The 21,584-nt window shown below is 46.3% G+C and overlaps 1 protein-coding gene across 3 annotated transcripts; it reads right to left on the bottom strand.

Moving 5' to 3' along the window:
* Positions 1-3,354: 3,354 nt before the first annotated feature.
* On the bottom strand, positions 3,355-14,019 carry KCNE3 (potassium voltage-gated channel subfamily E regulatory subunit 3). Of its 3 annotated transcripts, none has more exons than XM_078340244.1 (3): positions 13,866-14,019; positions 8,426-13,681; positions 3,355-5,796 (listed from the first exon to the last, which is right to left on the bottom strand). In XM_078340244.1, exon 3 carries the CDS (start codon positions 5,754-5,756, stop codon positions 5,439-5,441), a length of 318 nt encoding a protein of 105 aa, XP_078196370.1. In that variant the 5' UTR covers positions 5,757-5,796; positions 8,426-13,681; positions 13,866-14,019; the 3' UTR covers positions 3,355-5,438. The 3 variants fall into 3 exon arrangements, 2 of the variants coding, with proteins under 2 accessions (XP_078196370.1, XP_009005685.1); XM_009007437.4 differs by having other exon boundaries at positions 8,426-8,573; XR_013523251.1 differs by lacking the exon at positions 3,355-5,796 and adding an exon at positions 7,957-8,091 and having other exon boundaries at positions 8,426-8,573.
* Between the last annotated feature and the right edge of the window lie 7,565 nt (positions 14,020-21,584).

Here is a 21,584-nt window from a genome sequence, read left to right as displayed (position 1 = left end):
CAATACTATACTGGACCTTTTTTTTTTTTTTGAGAGAGAGAGAGCTGGAGTGCAGTGGTATGATCACAGCTCACTGAAGTCTCGACTTCCCAGGATCAGGTTGATCTACCCACCTCAGCCTCCTGAGTAGTCACACAACACTATGCCTCACTTTTTTTTTTTTTTTAAGTTTTTAGTAGAGATGGGGTTTCACCATGTTGCCCATGCTGGTCTTGAATTCCTGGGCCCGTGTTCTTCCTGCCTTGGCCTCCCAAAGTGCTGGGATTATAAGTGTGAGCCACCACACCCAGCCTACATTGGATTTTCTAACCAAATCCTACCAGTTCCTTATATTCTACCACAAATTCTACTTCCTCCCAGAAACATGCATGAACTTCTCTCTCTCTCTTTTTTTTTTTTTCTCAGACAAAGTCTTTTTCTGTTGCCCAGGCTGGAGTGCAGTGGCATGATCTTGGCTCACTGCAACCTCTGCCTTCTGGGTTAAAGTGATTCTCCTGCCTCAGCCTCCTGAGTTGCTAAGATTACAGGTGCATGCCACCATGCCTGGCTAATTTTTGTATTTTTTTTTTTTTTTTAGTAGAGATGAGATTTCACCATGTTGTCCTGGCTGGTCTTGAACTCCTGACCACAAGTGATCTGCCTGTCTTGGCCTCCCAAAGTGCTGAGATTACAGGCTTGAGCCACTGCGCCCGGTGTCCTCTCCTCTTTTTGACCATCACATTAGTATCAGTCCCCCACACTTTCTGATGCTTAATGATATTGTTTCCTACTTGGTTCTATTTGGTATTGTCTTATTTTGTTCATTATTTGGTGTGTGCTTCTCGTCTCTTAAACTAGAAGGAGCTCCCAAGATGAGACACTCTGCTTCTATTTTCATTTCCCCAACAGCACAGCTATCATGAATGCTGATGGGGCCCTAGAGAGGCCTCCTTCACCAGGCTGCCATGTTGGATACCATCAGCCCAGAACTATCCCAATCCCCAGAGATTTGGCCTGAGTCAACTATGAGCACACCTGGGAGCAACTAGCAGCCAATGACTAACTGATACAGGGTAGTAAAATAAGGTCACAAAAGGTGGGGCCAATTCTGTAATGAGGAAAGAGCTTTACAACCTTCCCAAGGAACGAGGCTATTGCTAATCTCCAACCAAAAGCCCTCCTGTGCTGACCTTTCTTCCACTGCTCTATTCTGCAGTGGCTTACAGCTGCTCCCTTCCCCACAGCTGATGGCAACCTCCTCAAAACCCTCATCTTGTTCCCCTTCCCTGCCAGGGCAGCCCACAACCAATGACTGCTGCTTTGGGGATACAAAAGGCCAGCTGCCTTGCCTCAAGGAAGTGTAATTCTGTTATGGGACTTATGCCCCCATATATAACAGTTCCCTGTGGATCAGACCAAGGCTAGATGTGACTGAGACACACTTTGTATGGTACCTTCCCTTTTCTTTCTATTCTACTCTCTCCCTTGCAGGTTTTTCCTGAAAAATGCTTCCCATCAATACATGTCTGCTGGATGGCCAGGTGTGGTGGCTTAAGTCCGTAATCTCAGCACTTTGGGAGACCGAGGCAGAAGGATCACTTGAGCTCAGGAGTTTGAGACCAGCTTGGGCAACACAGCCAGACCTTATCTCCACTAAAATTCGAACAAATATTAGCTGGATGTGATGGAACAAGCCTGTAGTCCCAGCTACTTGGGTGGGGGGCTGATGCGGGAGGATCTCTTGAGCCTGGGAAATTGAGGCTGCAGTGAACCCAAATTAGGCCACTGCACTCCAGCCTGAGCAACAGAGCAAGTCCAAATTCTGTCTCAAGGTCTGTTTTTAGGAAACCCAACTTCAGGCCACTGGTGTCAGTACTCTGCCATCCTTTTCCCAAATCACTTTCTCATTCATTTCTGGGGACTGTTAAGATTTATGCTCTCGGCTGTGTGTACCATGGGACCTAAATTTGTCTGAAGGGGCTAGTCAAAAACAACTGGGCTCTGTGGAAGTACTTGTAAGGAATACCTACTTACTACACAGGGTTGTTATGAGGGTTTTAAAAGCTAAATGAGTTCAGGTGTATAAAATGCTTAGACCAATGCCTGGCATGGAATAAATGCTCTTAAGTATTAGTGCAGGAATTTCTGGGATGTTTTTGTTTACATGTGTATTCCAAGTGTGCCTAGGTGAATGCTTGGCACACAGTAGGCACTCAATAATACTTGTTGAATGAAGGATTATTGGTTTCACTTTGAGGGCTTAAGGCGAGGTGCCAGGATTTGGCCAGCAGAGGGCAGAACCTGTGAAGACAAAGCTTCTACAGGCTTTGACCTGCAAGAGGTTGCAGGACAGGCTTCCAGACAACTGGGCTGGAGAGAGGGCTGAGAGGAGTGCCTATAACATAGAATATATACGTAGAAATGCCTATACCATAGGAGATATATATGTGTATATACACACATATATAAAACAAAACTTAGTCTCAAATATATATATTTGGAGACCAAGTTTCACTCTTAATGCCCAGGCTGGAGTGCAATGGCACAATCTCGGCTCACTGCAACCTTGCAACCTTCACTTCCCCAGTTCAAGTGATTCTCCTGACTCAAGTCTCCCAAGTAGCTGGGATTATAGGGGTGCACCACCACACCCAACTAATTTAATGGGTTTTTTTTTTTTTAGAAGAGATGGGGTTTTACCATGTTGGTCAAGCTGGTCTTGAACTCCTGACCTCACATGATCCACCCACCTTGGCCTCTCAAAGTGCTGGGATTACAGGCATGAGCCACTGCACCCGGCCACTATAGGATATTAGAATGTTTAAATTTTACTCCCTTCAAATCCTAGAATTTTATTTCATCCAACCTGGATATGTGTAAGGAAACATACTGAACTCTTACTTTGTGAATTCAGACAGATTCGTTTTTCCAGTCCTCGAGATTCCTGGAATTGCCCTAGTGTCTGTAGCTCCTTGTTTATGAGCTACCCCATATACCTCAGAAATTCCCTTTTGTACTTATGGAAATATACATTGAATGCCTGTAACTTGCAACCAAAATAATTTGTATTATTTCATGATTAAGGCCAGGGAGCATGAGGACTGTGTGAAGGGAAGTCTTCACTGGGAACAATGAAGTCATGGAGTAGCCCCAGGAGGCCTGCTTTCTGCTGTCCCCCCAGCCCACCTGCCCTGTCCAGGAAGGAGCTCCGCGATGTCTGCTTCCAAGCTTCCCTGGTCTTGATCCCTTCATTCACTCTGCCCATTTAGCTCTGTCCTAACTTTCAAAGCCCAATTCAAGTTCTACCTTTCTCTGATTCCTCCTAGTCAACTGCATTTCTCAAAATCCTTATGACATTCATCACATAACCACTCATTTTTACACCCAATTGCATTCCATATTTTATTTGGAAGTTCAGGCTGGATGGTGTCTAAAGTCCTATAAGCTGTAACTTTCTGAATCTGTTGTCTTCCTATATGTCACATCTTAAGGAAGTCTCCACGTTCTCCCTTAAGAAGAGATGAGGAAGGGCTTGAGCAACAGGGCTCAGCGCAGGTTTACAGAGCATTGACATAACTGCTCATGGCAGCAAATGTGTTCCGTGATCCTCCATTCAAGAACCCAAAGGGTTTTATTTTTATTTGTTCAAAGTGGAAGTATCTTTTTTCCTTTTATTATACAAGTAACATGCTTATGGTCAAGTCAGTCAAATAGTACATAAATATAATGTGGAAAGGGAAAAGCACCCATAATCCAATTCCTCAGAGATAACTGCTATCAAAATATTATTTCAGAGTTCTGTTACACACAAATATGTATGTTTTAATGGGTACTTCTGGGGACCACATGGAGATCCCTTAAGTTGAAACTGGACAAACAGAACAGTGGGTGGTTCTAGCTGAGATTTGGGATACTTTGTAACATATTCAACAGCCACATTGCAGGTATTGGATGGAACCACAAATGAAACTATGATACCCAGCTGTTTCTAACCTACAAACACAGTGATTACCTGTGGCTCAACTTAATGTATATGAAGCCTAGAATGTCAGAACTGATCGAACCTCGGAAATTTTCAAGTCTATTTCATTATGTTGAAGAGGAAAATGAATGAGAGAGGTGTGTCCAGCCCAAGATTATACATCACCTTAGTGGTAGAATCAGGGCTGCTTCTCTTTCCACTGGACCGTGTACCTGACTCTTATACTCTCCTTCTTTTAATATAATCTTTTAAGTGCAATATCAGTCTTCTAGAAGCAGATTCAACATGATATCAGAAAAAATCTCATAGCTGGTTGCAGTGGCTCACACCTGTAATCCTGGCACTTTGAAACTGAGATGGGCAGATCACTTGAGGCCAAGAGTTTGAGACCAGCCTGGGAAATATGGTGAAACTTTGTCTCTGCTTTAAAAAAGTTTAGCCAGGTGTGGTGATAGGCACCTGTAATCCCAGCTACTCAGGCTGAGGCAGGAGAATTGCTTGAACCTGGGAGGCGGGGGTTGCAGTGAGCCAAGATGGGGTAGCTGCACTCCAGCCTGGGTAACATAGAGAGACTGTTTTAAAAAAGAAAAGAAAATTTCTCACAGAGCTCACTCAAAACCAAAGAGGCTGATTTGGAGGTAGTTTAGTCCCCCTAGCTGGAGATGTGACTGGGAAGTGCCCTGTGACTTGGTTCAAGAAGCACATGAATCATGGAGCTAACAAGGCATAATATTCGGGGTCCTGACTCACATGAGCTCCTTCTTAAGGTCTTAGCAAGGGCCCTAGCAACATACTTATGTGGCAGTATATTTTTGTAATATTTGCAAAAGTAAGCTATTTTAGAATCCTTAAAGAGAGTCCCCAGATTGTATGACCTTCAGGCCTGGATCCTTTCCTGTGTGGCACAAACTTTTGAAAAGCACTAGGCAAGGAGACCAGAGTTCCTGGTTTCCAATCATGGCATCATTCAGGCCCAAATGGGCAGCATAGCACTTGCCCTGCTTTCTTCACGGGAGTGGAGGCGGGGTGGTGGTGGTAAGTCATATCTGTGATATGGGATAATCATCACTGCTTCTCATGACTATTGAAGATAACACATAAAAAATGTGTCCCCAGAGCATCTTCCTGTCTCATTTCCCTCTGCTACAATTTATGCTCCTTTCTCCAACCACCAGGCCCCCAATATTCCAGCCACTTAACCAGTTATTGGTCATTATCTGTTGCTACTTGTATGTGTTCGTTCACGGGCTCCCACTGTTTATAAAGTCTATCTTTTTCTGGAAAAAAATCCTTATGCACAAGGCTCTGGTCTGCCAGCCCCTATTCTCCTACCCCAGTGATGACCTCCCTTAGCCCTGTTTCTTGTTGATCTTACAGATAGGGACACTGAGACCTGATGCAGTCCACAGCAGAGTTCTGGAGGCCCCAGACACAATCCCCAGGTGTCTCAGTCTTCCACCATCCTGGCCCTCTTGTGTTAGATCATAGACACACGGTTCTTGATGTACACATGATAGGGGTCACTACGCTTGTCCACTTTGTGGGAGCGGGTATATCCCAGGACGAGGCTGCCCACAGTGACAGCAAATAGAAACATGACAAAGAGAATGTACATGTAGGAGTTGTCATCACGGCCAAGTAGGCTGGCCCGCTGCTTTTCAGTCTGGTTGTCTGGCCCTGAATCCAGCCCTGGCCCTGGCCGGCAGAGCAAGTTGCTGTGAAGAGTGACATTTAGAGCCTTCAGTACAGCATGCACGCTCTTGTACCAGGTGTCAGTTCCATTGGTAGTCTCCATAGCAATAGTGATTGAGGTGGGGGAAGACTTGGTAGAAGCTCTGGTGGCAAGAGAAAAGAGAGAGGGGATGGCTCTGTCATCTGTAACTTGAATGACGTCATCCCCTCAGATCCCAGGTAAAATCCAAACATCATGGCTGATATGGTTTGGCTGTGTCCCCACCCAAATCTCATCTGGAATCATAGCTCTCACAATCACCACATGTCATGGGAGGGACCCGGTGGGAGGTAATTGAATCATGGGGATGGTTTTTTCACATGCTATTCTCATGATAGTGAATAAGTCTTGTGAGATCTGATGGTTTTATAAAGGGCAGTTCCCCTGCACCTGCTCTATTGCCTGCCGCCATATAAGACATGCCTTTCCTTCTCCTTCACCTTCCGCCATGATTATAAGGTCTCCCCATCCATGTGGATCTGTGTCCATTAAACTTCTTTTTCTTTATAAATTACCCAGACTTGGGTATTTCTTCATGGCAGTATGCAAATGGACTAATACAATAGTTTGTTCTAGCTACTTGATTACATGTCTGTTTTCTTCACTAGGCTACACACTCAAAGGCAGGGCCTATATTTGTTTTACTCACTGCTATATACAATCACTTATGATGGCACTCAACAAGTGCTCAATAAATAATTGTAGAATAAAGTCTTCCCTGACCATCAGAACCCATATTAATCTCTCCTTTCTTTGGATTCTATAAATCACTGAACTTTAGTTTAGAAGGACCTTAGGGATTATTTCATGTTAACTCTTGCCATTTTATACACAAGGAAACTGAGGCCTTGAGAGGAGTAAGTTGCTTGTCCATCATCACAGAATGTTAGAGACAGAGCCAAGACAGAAAGCCCTACTCTTTGTGGCTAGCTTAGAGCTGCTTCCATTTCCATGCCAGCTCTCAGCAGGACTGCGTGGCACTGTTAGAAGACATTCATCATGTTGACCAGGATGGTCTTGATCTCTTGACCTCGTGATCCAACCGCCTCGGCCTCCCAAGAAATAAGTATTTTAAAGAAGATAAAATGGTCAGATCTGTGCCTGGAAAGGATACTCTGGCTGTCATGCTGACTGGAAGGAGCTAGAGTTGAGGCAGTGAGCCCAGCTACAAGAGTCTTGAAATAGTTTAGTGCAAGATGCTGAGTCATGAGTCGGGGCAGAGAGGATAACAAAGTGGGGGTGGGGCTAGAGACAGATGTGAGACCTGAGGAGGGAATGGCTAACCTAAGGGTTGAAGGGCGAAGGGGCCTCAGGCAATTTCACAGGTAGAGACAAACCCTGTTAAGTGTCTGGAGGAACCTACTTTGAAGGAAGTAAGTTCCTTTGCCTAGTGGGGCTTCGGTTTCCTCATCTACCAAAAGAGATCATCATGGAGTTGTACAGTAGGTATAGAGCTTCAGTTTTGCAAGATGAAAAGGTTCTGGAGATCTGCTGTACAAGGTGAATTTGGTTAACACTACTGAGTGTACACTCAAAAATAACTAAGATGGTACAGTTTTATGTTAGTTTTTTTAAAAAAAAAAAAAACACAATTAAAAAAAATAGGCCTGGTGTGGTGGCTCATGCCTGTAATCCTAACACTTTAGGAGGCCCAGGTGGGTGGGTCACCTGAGGTCAGGAGCTCGAGACCAGCCTGGCCAACATGGAGAAACCTCGTCTCTATATCCAAAGGACTATAAATCGTTCTACTATAAGGACACATGCACACCAATGTTCATTGCAGCACTGTTTACAATAGCAAAGACCTGGAACCAACCCAAATGCCCATCGATGATAGACTGGACTGGGAAAATGTGGCACATATACACCATGGAATATTATGGAGCAATAAAAAACGATGAGTTCGTGTCCTTTGTAGGGACATGGATGAATCTGGAGAAAATCATTCTCAGCAAACTGACACAAGAACAGAAAATGAAATACCTCATATTCTCACTCATAGTCGGGTGATGAACAATGAGAACACGTAGACACAGGGAGGGGAGCACTACACACTGGGGTCTATTGGGGGGAATAGGGGAGGGACAGCTGGGGGCAGTTGGGGAGGGATAGCATGGGGAGAAATGCCAGATGTGGGTGAAGGGGAGGAAGGCAGCAAATCACACTGCCACGTGTGTACCTATGCAACTATCTTCCATGTTCTAGACATGTATCCCAAAACCTAAAATGCAATAAAATAAATAAAATAAAATAAAATAAAAAACTAGCCAAGCACATGCCTGTATTCCCAGCTGCTCAGGAGGCTGAGGCAGGACAATCGCTTGAACCCTGGAGGTGGAGGTTGCCGTGAGCTGAGATTGTGCTACTGTACTCCAGCCTGGGCAGCAGAGCAAGAGTTCTGTCTCAAAAAAACAACAAAAACAAAAACAAACAAAAAACCACAAAGAAAGATGATCATCCTTGCCCTCCTCCTTCAAGGCTTGCTGTGAGCATACACTTGTATTATGTAGAAGAGGATTAAATTAAAAAAAAATTTTTTTTTAGAGAAGCAAATATGTACATGTAGGTTAGAAGAAAAAAAGGAATGGACACAGCACATATAGTGAAGGTGAAAGCTCCTAGTCATCCCGAGCTCCATCTAGGGGAAGGACCATTCAGTTTTCTTAGGTATCACTGGAAAGGGGCTTTAACTGACAGGGAGAGGGAGGGAAATCTGAGTGTGGAAGACTCACCAGACAGCTGACAAATCCGCTGGCTCTCAGTCAGTTTCAGGCTCTCTATGTGGACACCCTAAGGCTCCTCAACCCCCTAGCCTCTTCAGGATGTCACTGGACACATCTGGGGTCTCAGTATTGACTTTAGACCTGGGAAAGCCCAGAGCTGGAAAGCAGGAGAGAAAGAATAAAAGGAAGGAACCAGTTACAAAGCACAAACTTCAGAATCGGAATGGATTGCCCAAGGCCAAGCCCCAAGGGTTGTGCAATAGTCCCGCTGTGCCTCTGACCTCTCCCACCGCTCCTCCCCTTCCTGCAGCAGCTGGGTCAGGCCAGCCTAGGGTTGCAGTTAAAGGAACTATGCAGTGTCCAAGGGGCCTCTAATTGCTGTCCCCCAACTCCAGACTCAGAGTGTCTTCATTGGGTGACTTCATGAGAAACCTGTTAAACATGTGGACTCCCATTCAGGGGCCAGCTGATGGTGCGGCCTGAAACGTTCCCTTTCTTAAGGGTTACCATAGCAAGGGCCTTTTAGAATCCTAAGGGAATGATGTGAATGGGAGAATGCCTGCTGGCAGCTGAGTTGATATTTTACATAGGAACAAATGATGTGTTACCACCCAATCTATTTGGATGGACAGGGTATGAACACTCAGAATGAACACTATCTGTAGCATAGCTTTGATGTGAAAATTAAAAAACATGATGTAGTGCTTGGCACTAGACAGTACACAGATGGTGGTGGCTTTATTTTTGTAGAGCAGAGGCTGGAAGGGCCTTCAGAGCCCTTCTAGGCTAAATACCCTCACTACAGAGAAGGAATGGAAACCCAGGGAGTTGTCCCAGTTCAGCAGCTCCTTGTGTGACTTTGGACATAGACTTCCCTTTTCTGAAGGGGTTCCAGTTGGTTCTAACATCCTGTGATGGTATGAAGCCACATGATGAGACCATGAGAAGTTGGAGAGGCTGGTGGGAGAGGCATCTTGGGGGCTTTCTAGAGCCTCTCAAATCCCAAGATAGAGAAGGTTGTGGACCTTTTCCTCACTAGTTAAGATGCTTCTGAGCCCTGGGACTAACTTACACCTAATATTCCAGCTGAGCTAAAGTGAGGGACTTACTCATTTTTCCTCTTAACAGCTTACCCTGCAGGGTGATCTAGCCTAAGGAGGAGATAGACCCTGCAGAAAGTAGGGGAAAAGGCCAGTGTGGAGGGCAGGGTAGGCTTTGAGGCAGGGTTCCATGAGGGGAATAAAGACTCAGGAAACCTTTCATGCCTCAGGGCCTCTCTGAAGAGACCAGGATGTTTGTGATTCTGACAGGAGGACAAAAGAGGCCATAGTTCCATATCTCCAGGTCCTGGGTTTGTGTGGGAGGGAGGGCCTGGGTGCATGGGCCTCCTGTCTGAGTTAGGAGAGGCAGAAAGCTGATGAAGTCATAGGTTGGTTCTCTATGACCTGCCTCTGGGGCTCAAGCTGGGGACTGGCAGTCATCAGCAGAGGAGTTTTGCCACTGTTTCCAAGCTCCTTGGCTTCCTTCTCCAGGAGAGTCCCTGATTACCAAGCTCCTTGGATGGGGGAGACGGAGCTCCTGCCCTGGAGAGGGCTTGCCTTGAAATGGAAGATAGGCCAGTGAGGAAGGAAGGTGAGCAGATGGCCAATCTGAAAGGGACTTTAAGGATCATCTAGAATCTAGATACCGAGTCAACCCCTCCTTTTCATAGATGAGGAAACTGAGGCTCAGAAGGGAGAAGTGACTAGTCCAAAATTACATGGCCCATAAATGGCAGCACTCAGACAAGAACCCAGGTGTTTGGGATACTGTTCAGGTGCTCTTTCCACTACAAACGGCAGTGTTCCCTCGCATCAAAGCTTCACATCACACCAGACACAGCCTCTTAGGGTTGTGGGGCATCATCTCCTCTAACTCTATTACTATAGCCTTTTCCTGCACCACAGATTCTTGCCAATCTTAGTTAAGGATCCAGTGAGATGGAGGTTGGTAAGCTTGGGAGGAGGAGTTAGCCTTCCTTTATGCTCTCATCTCCCATGCACCCAACTGCTCCAGACCTACTCCAGATTCCCCAGATGAGCCAGGTCACTCTCTGTTCCTGCTATTTCCCACACATTAACCAGTTCTCACAAAATGTACTTGTCTTGCAGTTGTTTAGCTTCTAACTTGGAAGTTGGGGGATGAAGCTGTGATCTGAAGGATGGACTGGGGATCTTAGCGGGGTTTTCATTCAGGTTGCTCTGGAGAAAAGTGAAACTCTACACTTGGGTCTTTCCCATTGTTCCGTTTTAGCTACTCTTTCAAAATGAGAGTCTTCAGTGTCTGGAAATGGAGTAGAGAGGCAGGTAGAAAAAGATCACATAAAGCAGGTAGGCAATCCAAAGACAGCCCCTGGGATGCACAGTTTTGCCTCTGTCCCCTTGGTGGTCTTATCCCTCCTGCGGACTGGAGAGCTGATGGAGTGGGAGGGGAGTTAAAGGAGTAGACCTTAGCATCCAGTTGGAAGGACACAGGAATAGAATCTGAGCTGGAAGAGATCTTCACGATCATGTTGTTGGTACAACTCCCTCACTCAACCAGTGGAAGAATAGACCCTCTTCCCCAAGGAAATCACCTGCTTAAGGTCTCACAGCCCAGCAGTGGCAGAGCTGGAGGCAGAAACCAAGTAGCTTATGCTGTTTTCTTAAACGAAAATGCCCTTCCTCTTTTGACCTGCCTGGCAAACTCCTACTCATCCTTCAAGACCCAGCTCCAATGTCATCTCTGTAGATTTTCTCCTGGGACACCTCCTTCCCCACTCCCTAGCCAGTTAGTCTCTCCCTCTTGTTTGTTCGTTAAAGTGCTTTGCACAAAGCCTTATTAGAACACTATACTGTACTGAAACTGTGTGTGTGTGTGTGTGTGTGTGTGTGTGTGTGTGTGTGTGTAACTGTGTACTTTGAGGTATGAGGGTAGGGTCCTGTGCTTCATACATTATTTTATTTCCCAGCCCGGATACCTAGCAGGCATTCAAGAATAAGAATAAATGAATCAATGCCACTTCTGTAAGTGCATTCTCCTGCTCTGGCACATGCATATACATTCATGAAAACAGCTTACAATATTTAAAAAGCAACCTCCAGATTTCATTTGGTCTGGGGAAGGGATGGCTCAAAGAAAAGAAGCCATCTCAGTCAGGTGGGGTGAGTCAGAGGAGGAAGAATTCTAAGCCTTCTTTGGAAGCCCAGACGCTTTCTGTAACTGGACCCCATTCAATCCAAAGGGCAAACATTCTTGGCTTCAAAACACCAGCAATGGCTTTGTAACCCTCTTCCCTGTGTACCTACCCAGGGTGTGGCCACATACACCTGCCCACTGCACACACACACAGTCCAACTCTCGGTCCCTCAGCCTGTGATCTTGCCTTTCAAGTGTTCCTTTCATGATTCTAATCTTGGCTGTATGCTTGGCTCTGTGTCCTTGAGCACTGCATTTACTTCCTCTGAACCTAATCTATAAGTTGGGAATAATGATCCCTGCCCTGTCTACCTCACATGAGAACTAGAGGAGACAATAGTTGGGAAAGTTTTAGAAACTGCAAAATACAAGATAACTATCAAGCAGCCTGGTCACACTGTTTCCTTTTCTGTCTCCACATCTTTTCTTTCCCCCTATATTACCAAGAACAGCCATCTCTATGTCTCCTTTCTTACCCCAGCTCTCCTAGCCTCAGAAGCAGCCAGGAGGTTATTATTACTATTCTTGATTCCCAGAAACCTCAACTTCACCAGAAGGCTTCCTTGTTTCTCACCCTCTCTGATCATCCCTGCAGTCCCTTATCATTGAGGGGTACCATTCTGTAGTCCTGTAGCTGGTGGAGAACACATCAGAGAGGGAATCAAGAGACCTGGGTTCCTGCCCCTATTATGCCAACACATCTAGCGGTGGATTTTGGTTAAGTAACTTTATCACTCTAGGCCTCATTTTCCTCATCAATAAGATCAAGTTTCTTGTCTTGCTTCCCTTGTAGAAGGTATTTTAAGCACTCCCACATTAACTTTATGGATGTGCTTTAAGAAGTATGGAGTGAGTGAGGGATGGAGAAGGGTTGAGGTTATCACCTCAAGGAGTCAAGAAACTGAAAGCAGTTTCCAGAGCTCCAGCATGGGTCTCCTCCATCAGGAATAGGCAAAGTGGAGGCATACAAGGAGATGAGGAGCTCACACAATTACAATAGGCCTTTATAGGTGAAGTGGAGAGAGCCCTGGGCTAGGACTGTGGAAACTTGGGTTCTAATTCTGTCTGGTCGCTATTGCAACCTTTGGTAAATCGTCTCCCCTGGGGCATCAGTTTCTCTATATGCAAATTGGTAGAGTTGGGAGGGGATTTTAGGAGGAGATACTCTGGTGGAGTTTCAAGCAAGGACTAAACTCATTTTTTTTTTTTCCTTTTTCTTTTTTGTTTTTTTGAGACGGAGTCTTGCTTTGTGTCCAGGTGGGAGTGCAGTGACCCAATCTCAGCTCACTGCAACCTCTGCCTCCTGGGTTCAAGTACTTCTCCTGCCTCAGCCTCCCGGGTAGCTGGGACTACAGGCACGTGCTACCACGCCCAGCTAATTTTTGTATTTTTTAGTAGAGACAGCGTTTTATCATATTGGCCAGGCTGGTCTCGAACTCCTGACCTTGTGATCTGCCCGCCTCAGCCTCTCGAAGTTCTTGGATTACAGGCATGAGCCACTGCACCCAGCCAACTCATTTATTTTCAGGGTAAGAGACTCCCAGGTCCAATCCCCCTTTCCTCTCCTGTCCCATGGAGTATGCAGGCAACAGGAGCAGGAGGCCCATTTTACAGATGGTGACCCAGGAAAAGCGAGCACAAGGCACAGAGTGGAGGGGTGACTGCCCGGGTTTACACAGCCTGTAACTCAAGTCTCCCGACTTCCAAACTCAACCTATGTTACTAGCAGCAGAAGATGCTTTTGGGAGTCGCCTGCTTTCCCCGGACTAGGTCAGACAGAGTGAGGGACACAGTGAGGTAGAGGGAATGGGCAAGTGGGCTTCGCAGAGCCAGTGGCTCCGGCCAAATAAGACTGCACTGCGTCCTGAAGTGTCGTTTCTGCGCGTGCACTGGCTGCCAGACGCAGATGTTCGCTTGCCTGTCTGTGAGTGTGGAGGAACTTTTCTCGTCACCGTCTTGAGGGCTGGGAGTGCCCGCGCAAGTCCCCACAGATTCCAGGCGGGGCGCGCAGATCCCAGCTCCCGATTCCCACTTGCTGCTCTGGGATCACTGTGGTTGGGAAGATTGGGGAGGGTCCGGGAGGACTGGCTCAGTATATGCAGCACCCCCCACACCTACCTCGGGTCCACAGTCTCACTGAGAGCACGCTGTGGCCCTAGGAAGGGAGGAGGGAAGACCCTTCATTTCTACCCCAGGCTGCAGCTCAACCTTCCCAGCTCGATGGGTGCCTTACCTGCCTCTCCGCAAGGCTTCGGGGCGCCCGTTTGCTCGCTGGATACAACGCCCTCTGACCGAGGGTGGCCGGGACGCTGTGATCCTGTGAGCTCCACCAGCCCTGGTCCACTCGGCGGGCGCCCAGCACTGCGCAGAGCACCCTCTGGCTCCGCGTTCCCACCCGCGTGCGGCTCCCTTTTCCCTCCCCCGGGAGTTCCCTCCCCCGGCCCCGCCCGGGCTCCAGCACACCCACTTCTCCCCTGGCTGGCCTTGGGTGCCTCCGCCCAGCTCCTTTGCCCTCCCCCAGCTGTGGGCTCCGACTCTTCCGTCCCCTGCAACGGCTGTTTCCTGGCCCAGAGACCGAAAGCCTCACGCTCCGCTGGGCCTCAGCAAGCCCAGCATGAGGCCGATCACCAGGAGTGGGCTTTGCTCCAGTGTGGCTGTGTGGCCGTGGGCGAGTCGCTGCTCCTCACCAGGCCTTGGCCTCGCTGTAAAGTTGGAACAGTTCCTGCCTGCATTCTTCACAGGCTTATGTCTGGGATCAGATGAGACCTTTGAGTCCGCAGTACTAAAACCAGAGGGTTAACAGCGAGATAATCTAATTCTTCCAAAAACGCTCTTTTCCACACAGGATGCAGAAGGCCCAGTGGGAGAAGAGACATGCCCAAGTGGCAGAGCCCAGACCCAAAATCCACTACACACCCCTCTCTCTCTGCTTAGCACGGGCAGATGTTTCCTCCCACCAAGCCCCAAAAGTTCCTAACAGTGCCTGACCAACTTGTGTTGGGGCACCTTACTCATCTCTGCCCCAGAACAGCTTATTTTCCCACCACACTGCCCTCACTCAAACTGTTGTTTCCTTGCTGGTGACATTGCAGGCTTCAGAGAACAGGGGCAGCCAGGGACAGCTGGGGAATAAGAGCCAGGAGGCTAGTGGCAGAGGAAGGGACAGTTGCAGGGAACGGTCTCCCAGGGACCCTGTGGAGCACCCTTTTACCAGCTCACTGCCTTAGAATAATTAATAACAGCCTCAGGCCAGCTCTCTCACTCCCTTTCAAAGGTCTGCTTCAGGATATCTGAGGCACATACCCTCAATTACAGAATCTCAGAATATATCTTAGAAGTGCTATCCTTTTTAGACCTTCTACGAGGTGGCTATATTGTACAAAATTGCTAATCTTCCTCAAAACATGTTAGTTCCGTATTCTATAATTACATGTTTTGACCCAACAATTCCTTTTTCTCAGTCTGGAGATCAACTCTCAGAGAAGTCATCCTGCCCACCTAAGGATGCAATCTCAATTTTCTTTCTCTTTTCTTTTCTTCTCTTCTTTCTCGCTCTTCCTTCCTTTCTTCCTTTTTTTTTTTTTTTTTTTTTTTTTTTTTGAGACAGGGTTGCATTGTGTCACCTAGGCTGGAATGCAGTGGAGTGATTATGGCTCACTGCAGCCCTGAACTCCTGGGCTCAGGTGATCCTCCTGCCTCAGTCTCCTGAGTAGCTGGGACATGCCACCATGCCCAGCTAATTTTTGTATTTTTTTTATAGAGACTGGGTTTCGCCCTGTTGCCCAGGCTAGTCTCAAACTCCTGGGCTCAAGTGATCTGCCCACCTCCACCTCCCAAAGTGCTGGGATTACAGCACAAACCACTGTGCCTGTCTTGCAACCTGTTTTCAATCTGCCTAAAAATCACCTGGGGAGCTTGTTTTAGTAGATAGACTGTTGGGTTCCACTCCAGAGGTTCTAATTCAGGAAATCTGGAGTGGAGCCCAGAAATCAGCATTTTAAAACAAGATTCCCAAATGACTCTGATACAAATGGTTCTTGAGACTAGCCATGAGGAAACAGTCCTGGTTCAGTCAGGGTTCCTTCTCATATCCTGCACATGGCCTTGTATTTACTCTGTAGGACTGTTTATGACAGTTACTGAAAGTCTCAGATCCTGATCCTAGATTAAAAAAATAAGAATAAAATATTTTTTAAAAAAAGAAAGTAACCGTTATCCACCTCATCTGCTAGATTGTGAGTTCTTTGAAGATAGGGATTGTCTTTTGCGCTAATAAAATCTTAGAACCAAAGTCTTAGAATTGAATCATCTTAGGGTTCTAGAATGTAAATTAAAAGGACTCTCAAGAGTTTCCTAGTCAAATCCCTCATAAGCCTAATGAATCCTTTCTATTTCTTTATATTTGGAGATATATCACCCAGGCTGGAGTGCAGTGGTGTGATCTCAGCTCACTATAGCCTCTGCCTTCCAGGTTCAAGTGATTCTTGTGCCTCAGGCTCCTGAGTAGCTGGAATTACAGGCATGCCACCATATCCAGCTAATTTTTGTATTTTTAGTAGAGTTGGGATTTTGCCATGTTAGCCAGTCTGGTCTCCAACTCTTGATCTCAAGTAATCTGCCCGCCTCAGCCTCCCAAAGTGCTGGGATTACAGGTGGGAGTCACCACGCCCCGCCTCTATTTCAGTTTTGGCATGAGGCTGTCCAGCTTCTCTTGCATACCTCTAGGGAGCTCATTGCCTGCAATGCAGCCAGACAGCTCTGATTGCTAAGATGTTCTCACATTTTAACAAAAACTGCCTCCTGTTGACATCTACCCTTTGGTTCTTGCACCACTGGAGACATAAAAAAATGAAAATGGGTATTTAAAGAGAGTGTGGTGAGGGTTTAGGAAATCAATAAATAGTGCACTATGTCTGGCTAGCAACAGTGAGGATGGAAACTACCTGGGCTGACAGCGCAAGGGGAGGAAGGGGTTACTGGAACCCAGAGAGGGCAGTGGTCGGAAGAGCATCCAGGTTGGAGCTGTGGTCTTTCATAGAGGCTAACCCACAGGGAGACAGCCGGGAGAATAAGTACCTCTCCCTCCCTCCCCTTCCATCCTGTGGTCTTCTACCACTGCCTCCTTTTGGCTCAACCCAGATGGAAGCTCCAGAGCCAGGTGGCCCACTGTGGGTGGAGAAGGGTGGTGGGCCCATGCAGGGACAAGTGGAAGGATCCAGCACTGGCTGTGCAGCTCTCAGATGGGTGGGGTCCTTCCCAGTTCCTTTTCAGCCTGCTCCAGGCGAGGGGTAGGAGGAAGGAGTAGGAGAACTAAGGAATGTGGGAGGAGGCTGCGAGCTTGGGTTTTCACCCCAGACAGGATTAGGAGGGGGACACCCACATGCTCTCTGTCATCTCCAGGCCTTTGCCTATGCTATTCTCTCTGCCTGGAACACCCTTCCTCCTGGAGCTGGCTAACTCACCCTTAGATGCTACTTCCTCCCAGAAATCTCCCCTGTCCTAAATTAGATGCCTTTGTCTGTGTCCCCTGACTGCTCTCATCCCACTAGTCTCCCCTTTTTCACATGTATCATCCTGGTGTGGGTCCCTTTTTTGGGGGAGGATACAGTCTGATATGGGAAGAATGGCCCCAACGTCATGAGCCTCCACATGGTCAGAAAAACATTGCTCTCACTGGGAGAGACTCTAGCCCAAGAGAGGGCAATAGATGGAGCGGCCCCTGGGGGGAAAGAGTGCTGTTTGTTTTTTAGAGCTTCTAATCTTCTACCTCCAAAGTCATCAATATTTAGAAAGCAAGCAATAGATATGGGTATCTTTACTGGAGCTCTGGCTGAACCCACAGAGAAAGGAGGGATCCTCTAATTATTCTTAGTGAAAAGAGACCACCTGAATGTTGCTGACACAGGCACAAGCCAAGAAAGGAGTCAGCCAGGGATCACAGGCTCTGGGACCTGGACCAAGTCACTGCCTCACTTTGAGCTTCTGTGTTCCTCACTTGCAAAACAAGAATTGTGGTCCTGCAAATCCCGCAGGGTTCCAAGGAGCAAATGGACACATGGCTGAGAAGCCACTTTGAAAACCATGAAATGCTTATTATTGGCTTCCCCTCAGATTAGGAGCTCCTGGAAGGAGGGTCTGTGCCTCAGAGGTTATAGACATTTGTTATCCTGCCTAAGTAAGTAGGATAATGTGGCAGCAAAACAAAACACAAAGTGTTGACACTGACTTAAGCTTTGTTTTTAGAAGAATGTGTTTGAGGCTATTTTGGATTTTCCCAGAAGCAGGCCCTGGGTCATGGATTTGAGCACAAGTGGTTCATGTGTGATGTGATCCACGGAAACACGATTAGGGGCGTGGGAAGTAAGACAGGAGAGAATGGAGCCTATAATAAGGTGTACGCTTAGCAAGCTTAGCCCTGCTAGGGAACCCTAGAGGCCTGGGTATAACACACATCCAGAGTTACCCTCATTGGAGGCAAAGGGGTAGGGGAGTCAGTGCTGCCCCTTATCTAAAAGATACCCATATCTATTGCTTGCTTTCTAAACATTGATAAATTTGGAGGTAGAAGATTGGAAGCACCAAAAAAGGGCTGCTTGGGGGACACGAATTCTTTAGCACATCTAGCCAGATACATGGGTTGACAGCCCCAGTCCCTCCAAAAGTCCTGAGACAAAAGGTGCAGATCCTGGCAGGTGGAAATAGACCCTTTCCTTTTCTTTTCTTTTCTCTTCCTTCCTTCTTTCTTTTTCTTTCTCTTTCATCCTTCCTTCTCTTTCTCTTTCTTTTCTTCCTTCCTTTCTTTTCTTTTTTTACCTTTCCTTCCTTCTTCCTTCCTTCTTCTTTCTTTTTCTTCCTTCCTTCCCTTTCTTTTCTTCCTTCCTTCCTTCCTTTCTTTTCCCTCCCTCCCTCCCTTCTCCCCCCCCACTTTCTCTCTTTCTTTCTTTCTTCTTTTGATAGGGTCTCACTGTCACTCAGGCTCCAGGCTGGAGTGCAGTGGTGATATCTTGGCTCATTGCAGGCTTCACTTCCTGGATTCAAACTATCTTTTCACCTTAGCCCCCCAGGTAGCTGGAACTACAGATGCACACCACCATGCCTGGCTAATTTTTGCATTTTTTGTAAAGACGGGGTTTTGCCATGTTGCCCAAGCTGGTCTCAAACTCCTGAGCTCAAGTGATCCTCCTGCCTCGGCCTCCCAAAGTGCTGGTATTACAGGAGTGTGCCACTGCATCCAGCCTGAAATGTCTATTTCCAATAGACATTTGAAATGGCACTGAAATGGAAAGGCTAGGGGAATATACATGGGGCACCCAAAGCACCTGCTCTAGTCTGGAGCAAGACAAGCACTTGATTTCCCCAGAACAGCTTCACAGCTCAGAGACTCTCATGCTGCTGCTTCTGCCTGGAACATACTATGTCTTCTTATCTATCCCCAAATTCCTTACTTATCTTCTGAGGCCATAGTGGACATCGAATGTTTTGGCCTTCCCAGAATTCCTTCTTTTGGGAATGAAATGTATCTCTTCCCTTTGGGGAGTCACCTTTCCCTCCCTGGCTCTCAGCCCATATGGTTCAGGTGGGGCTAAGTCCCATCTGTTGGTTCCAAGGAGGTCGTGACCCTCCTTAGAGCAATTATTTGTCCAGAATCCTTCCTGGGCCTTTGGCTGCATGTATACGAAAGTAGGGGTGGCTAAGCTATAGAATTTAAGTGTGGTGTGAACAGCAGCCATATTTGGCACCACACAGGAAAGAGTGAAGCCAATTTTGAGGTCAGCAGAGCTAAGGGATAGAGAAAGAAAAACCAAGTCCTGATGCCATTGTTTGAGGCCCTGGATCAATCTGTTCCTGAAGTCTATCCACAGTCATTTCAGTTATGAGATCTAAATATTCTCTTTTCACTTGAACCTAAAGTTCTCACTAATTCAGTGTCACTTTGAGCCTTTTCTGCCCTAATCCTCCCTTTTAAGACTTTGCATTTCTTTTATGTCCCCACAGTTCCCTATGCAAGCTTCTCTCAGTGTGTGTAACACTTTACTGCACGTGTTTGTTTACAAGTGTGTCTTCTCTACAAGACTGTGACCTACTTGAAGATGGACCAAGTTGAACCCATCTCTGCCCTCAGGGTCCAGCACAGGCTTGAACCTGGCCAGACCATACCATACATGTTGTCTTCAACTCCAAGCTACATAGATTAAGGGCACATTAGTCAACTGGAGCCTATGGAGATAAGGGCAGTGGTGTGCGGTCTGGAAGCCATGAAGAACATAAGTAGAATCAGCAATGCTTAACTTGAAGAAGAGACCACTTCTAAGATAGAATTCATTTCCTGATTCCACAGACTGTTTCTGGACACCTCCTCTGTGGGAGGCCCAGGACTCGGGGCCGAAGAAGTTATGGATGACATAGAGCTGCCTGGAGAGCTCACGGTCTGGATGGGATGAGGCATGGAAACAAGGAACTATAATAGAGTGTGGTCAGTACCACCAGAGAGGGATGTAGAGCATGGCCAGGGATTTTTCAGAGGTCTTGCGAGGGGGGCAGAATTATTTGCCACAATGTTAGTGGCAAATTTCAGTTTTGGGGAGTAACTGTCTAACGATCAGAACTGTGCAAGAATGGAAGGCTGCCTCAGGAGGTAGTAAATGCTCTCTGTCTGGAGGTGTGTGAGCAGAGCTAGGAAAACCACTTAACAGACTGGATATATGTTTTTTCTTTTTTATAATTTTGTTTTCAAATTGTCTATGTCTTTTAATGCTGAAGTATGTTTTTTGATAACATATAATTGCTTGCATTTATAAAAGGTCAACAAATGCTGCCTTTTAATGAGAGTATTTAGTCCATTTACATTAAATTACTGGTATGTTTGGATTTGTCTATCACAGTATTTGATTTCTATTTCTATTTTCAGATTTTCATTTCTCTGCCTTTAATTAGAAAATTATTTTTATTCAATTTTATCTTCTACATTAATTAATTATCATTATTAATTTAATTTGTGTCACTTCTATTGAATTTCTGCTTAGGTCCATTTGTCTTATTTTTGGTGGCTGCTGTGTAAATGCATATGCATCTTCTTTTTATCATAGCTTGCCTGCCAAAAATACTCTAGTGCTTAGGAATAGAAGAATCTTAAAACAGTATATTTACTTCTTTTTTTATTTTTGATACAGAGTCTTGCTCTGTTGCCCAGGCTGGAGTGCAGTGGCACAATCTTGGCTCACTGCAACCTCCAACTCCTGGGTTCAAGAGATTCTTCTGCCTCCACCTGCCAAGTAGCTGGGACTGCAGGCATGTGCCACCTCTCCTGGCTGATTTTTATATTTTTAGTAGAGACTGGGTTTCACCATGTTGGCCAGGCTGGTCTCAAACTCTTGACCTCAAATGATATGTCCGCCTTGGCCTCTCAAAGTGCTGGGGTTACAGGCATGAGCCACCATGCCCAGCCTTAAAACAGTATACTTCTAAATACCACCCTACTCTCTTCGTGGTCACATATTTTACATTCATATGTGGTATAAATTTTACATTATATAGTATTATTTTGACTTTATAGTAGTTATGTTCTATAAAGTTGTCGAAATTGTGAACACTGAACTATGACTCCTAGAGGAAATGAAGAGTTAGGTTCCTGCTCGTTTCTGGTCACAACATTTTCTTTTTTCTTTTTCTTTCTATTTTTTTTTTTTTTTTTTGATGTGGAGTCTCACTGTGTTGCCCAGGTTGGAGTGCAGTGGTGCCATCTTGGCTCACTGCAAGCTTTGCCTCCCAGGTTCAAGTGATTCTCCCACTTCAGGCCCCGGAGTAGCTGGGATTACAGGTGTGTGCCACCACACCCAACTAATTTTTGTATTTTTAGTAGAGACGGGGTTTCACCATGTTAGCCATTATCTAATAAGATAATGCATCTAGGAGATGATCATCACAAAAGAGAGAGAGAAAAAAGCTTGATATT

This window comes from Callithrix jacchus, chromosome 10 (genome assembly GCF_049354715.1).
Source record: "Callithrix jacchus isolate 240 chromosome 10, calJac240_pri, whole genome shotgun sequence".
Lineage (NCBI taxonomy): Eukaryota > Metazoa > Chordata > Mammalia > Primates > Cebidae > Callithrix > Callithrix jacchus.
The sequence above is the reverse complement of the archived record's forward strand: the minus strand, read 5'-3'. Positions and strand labels throughout refer to the sequence as shown.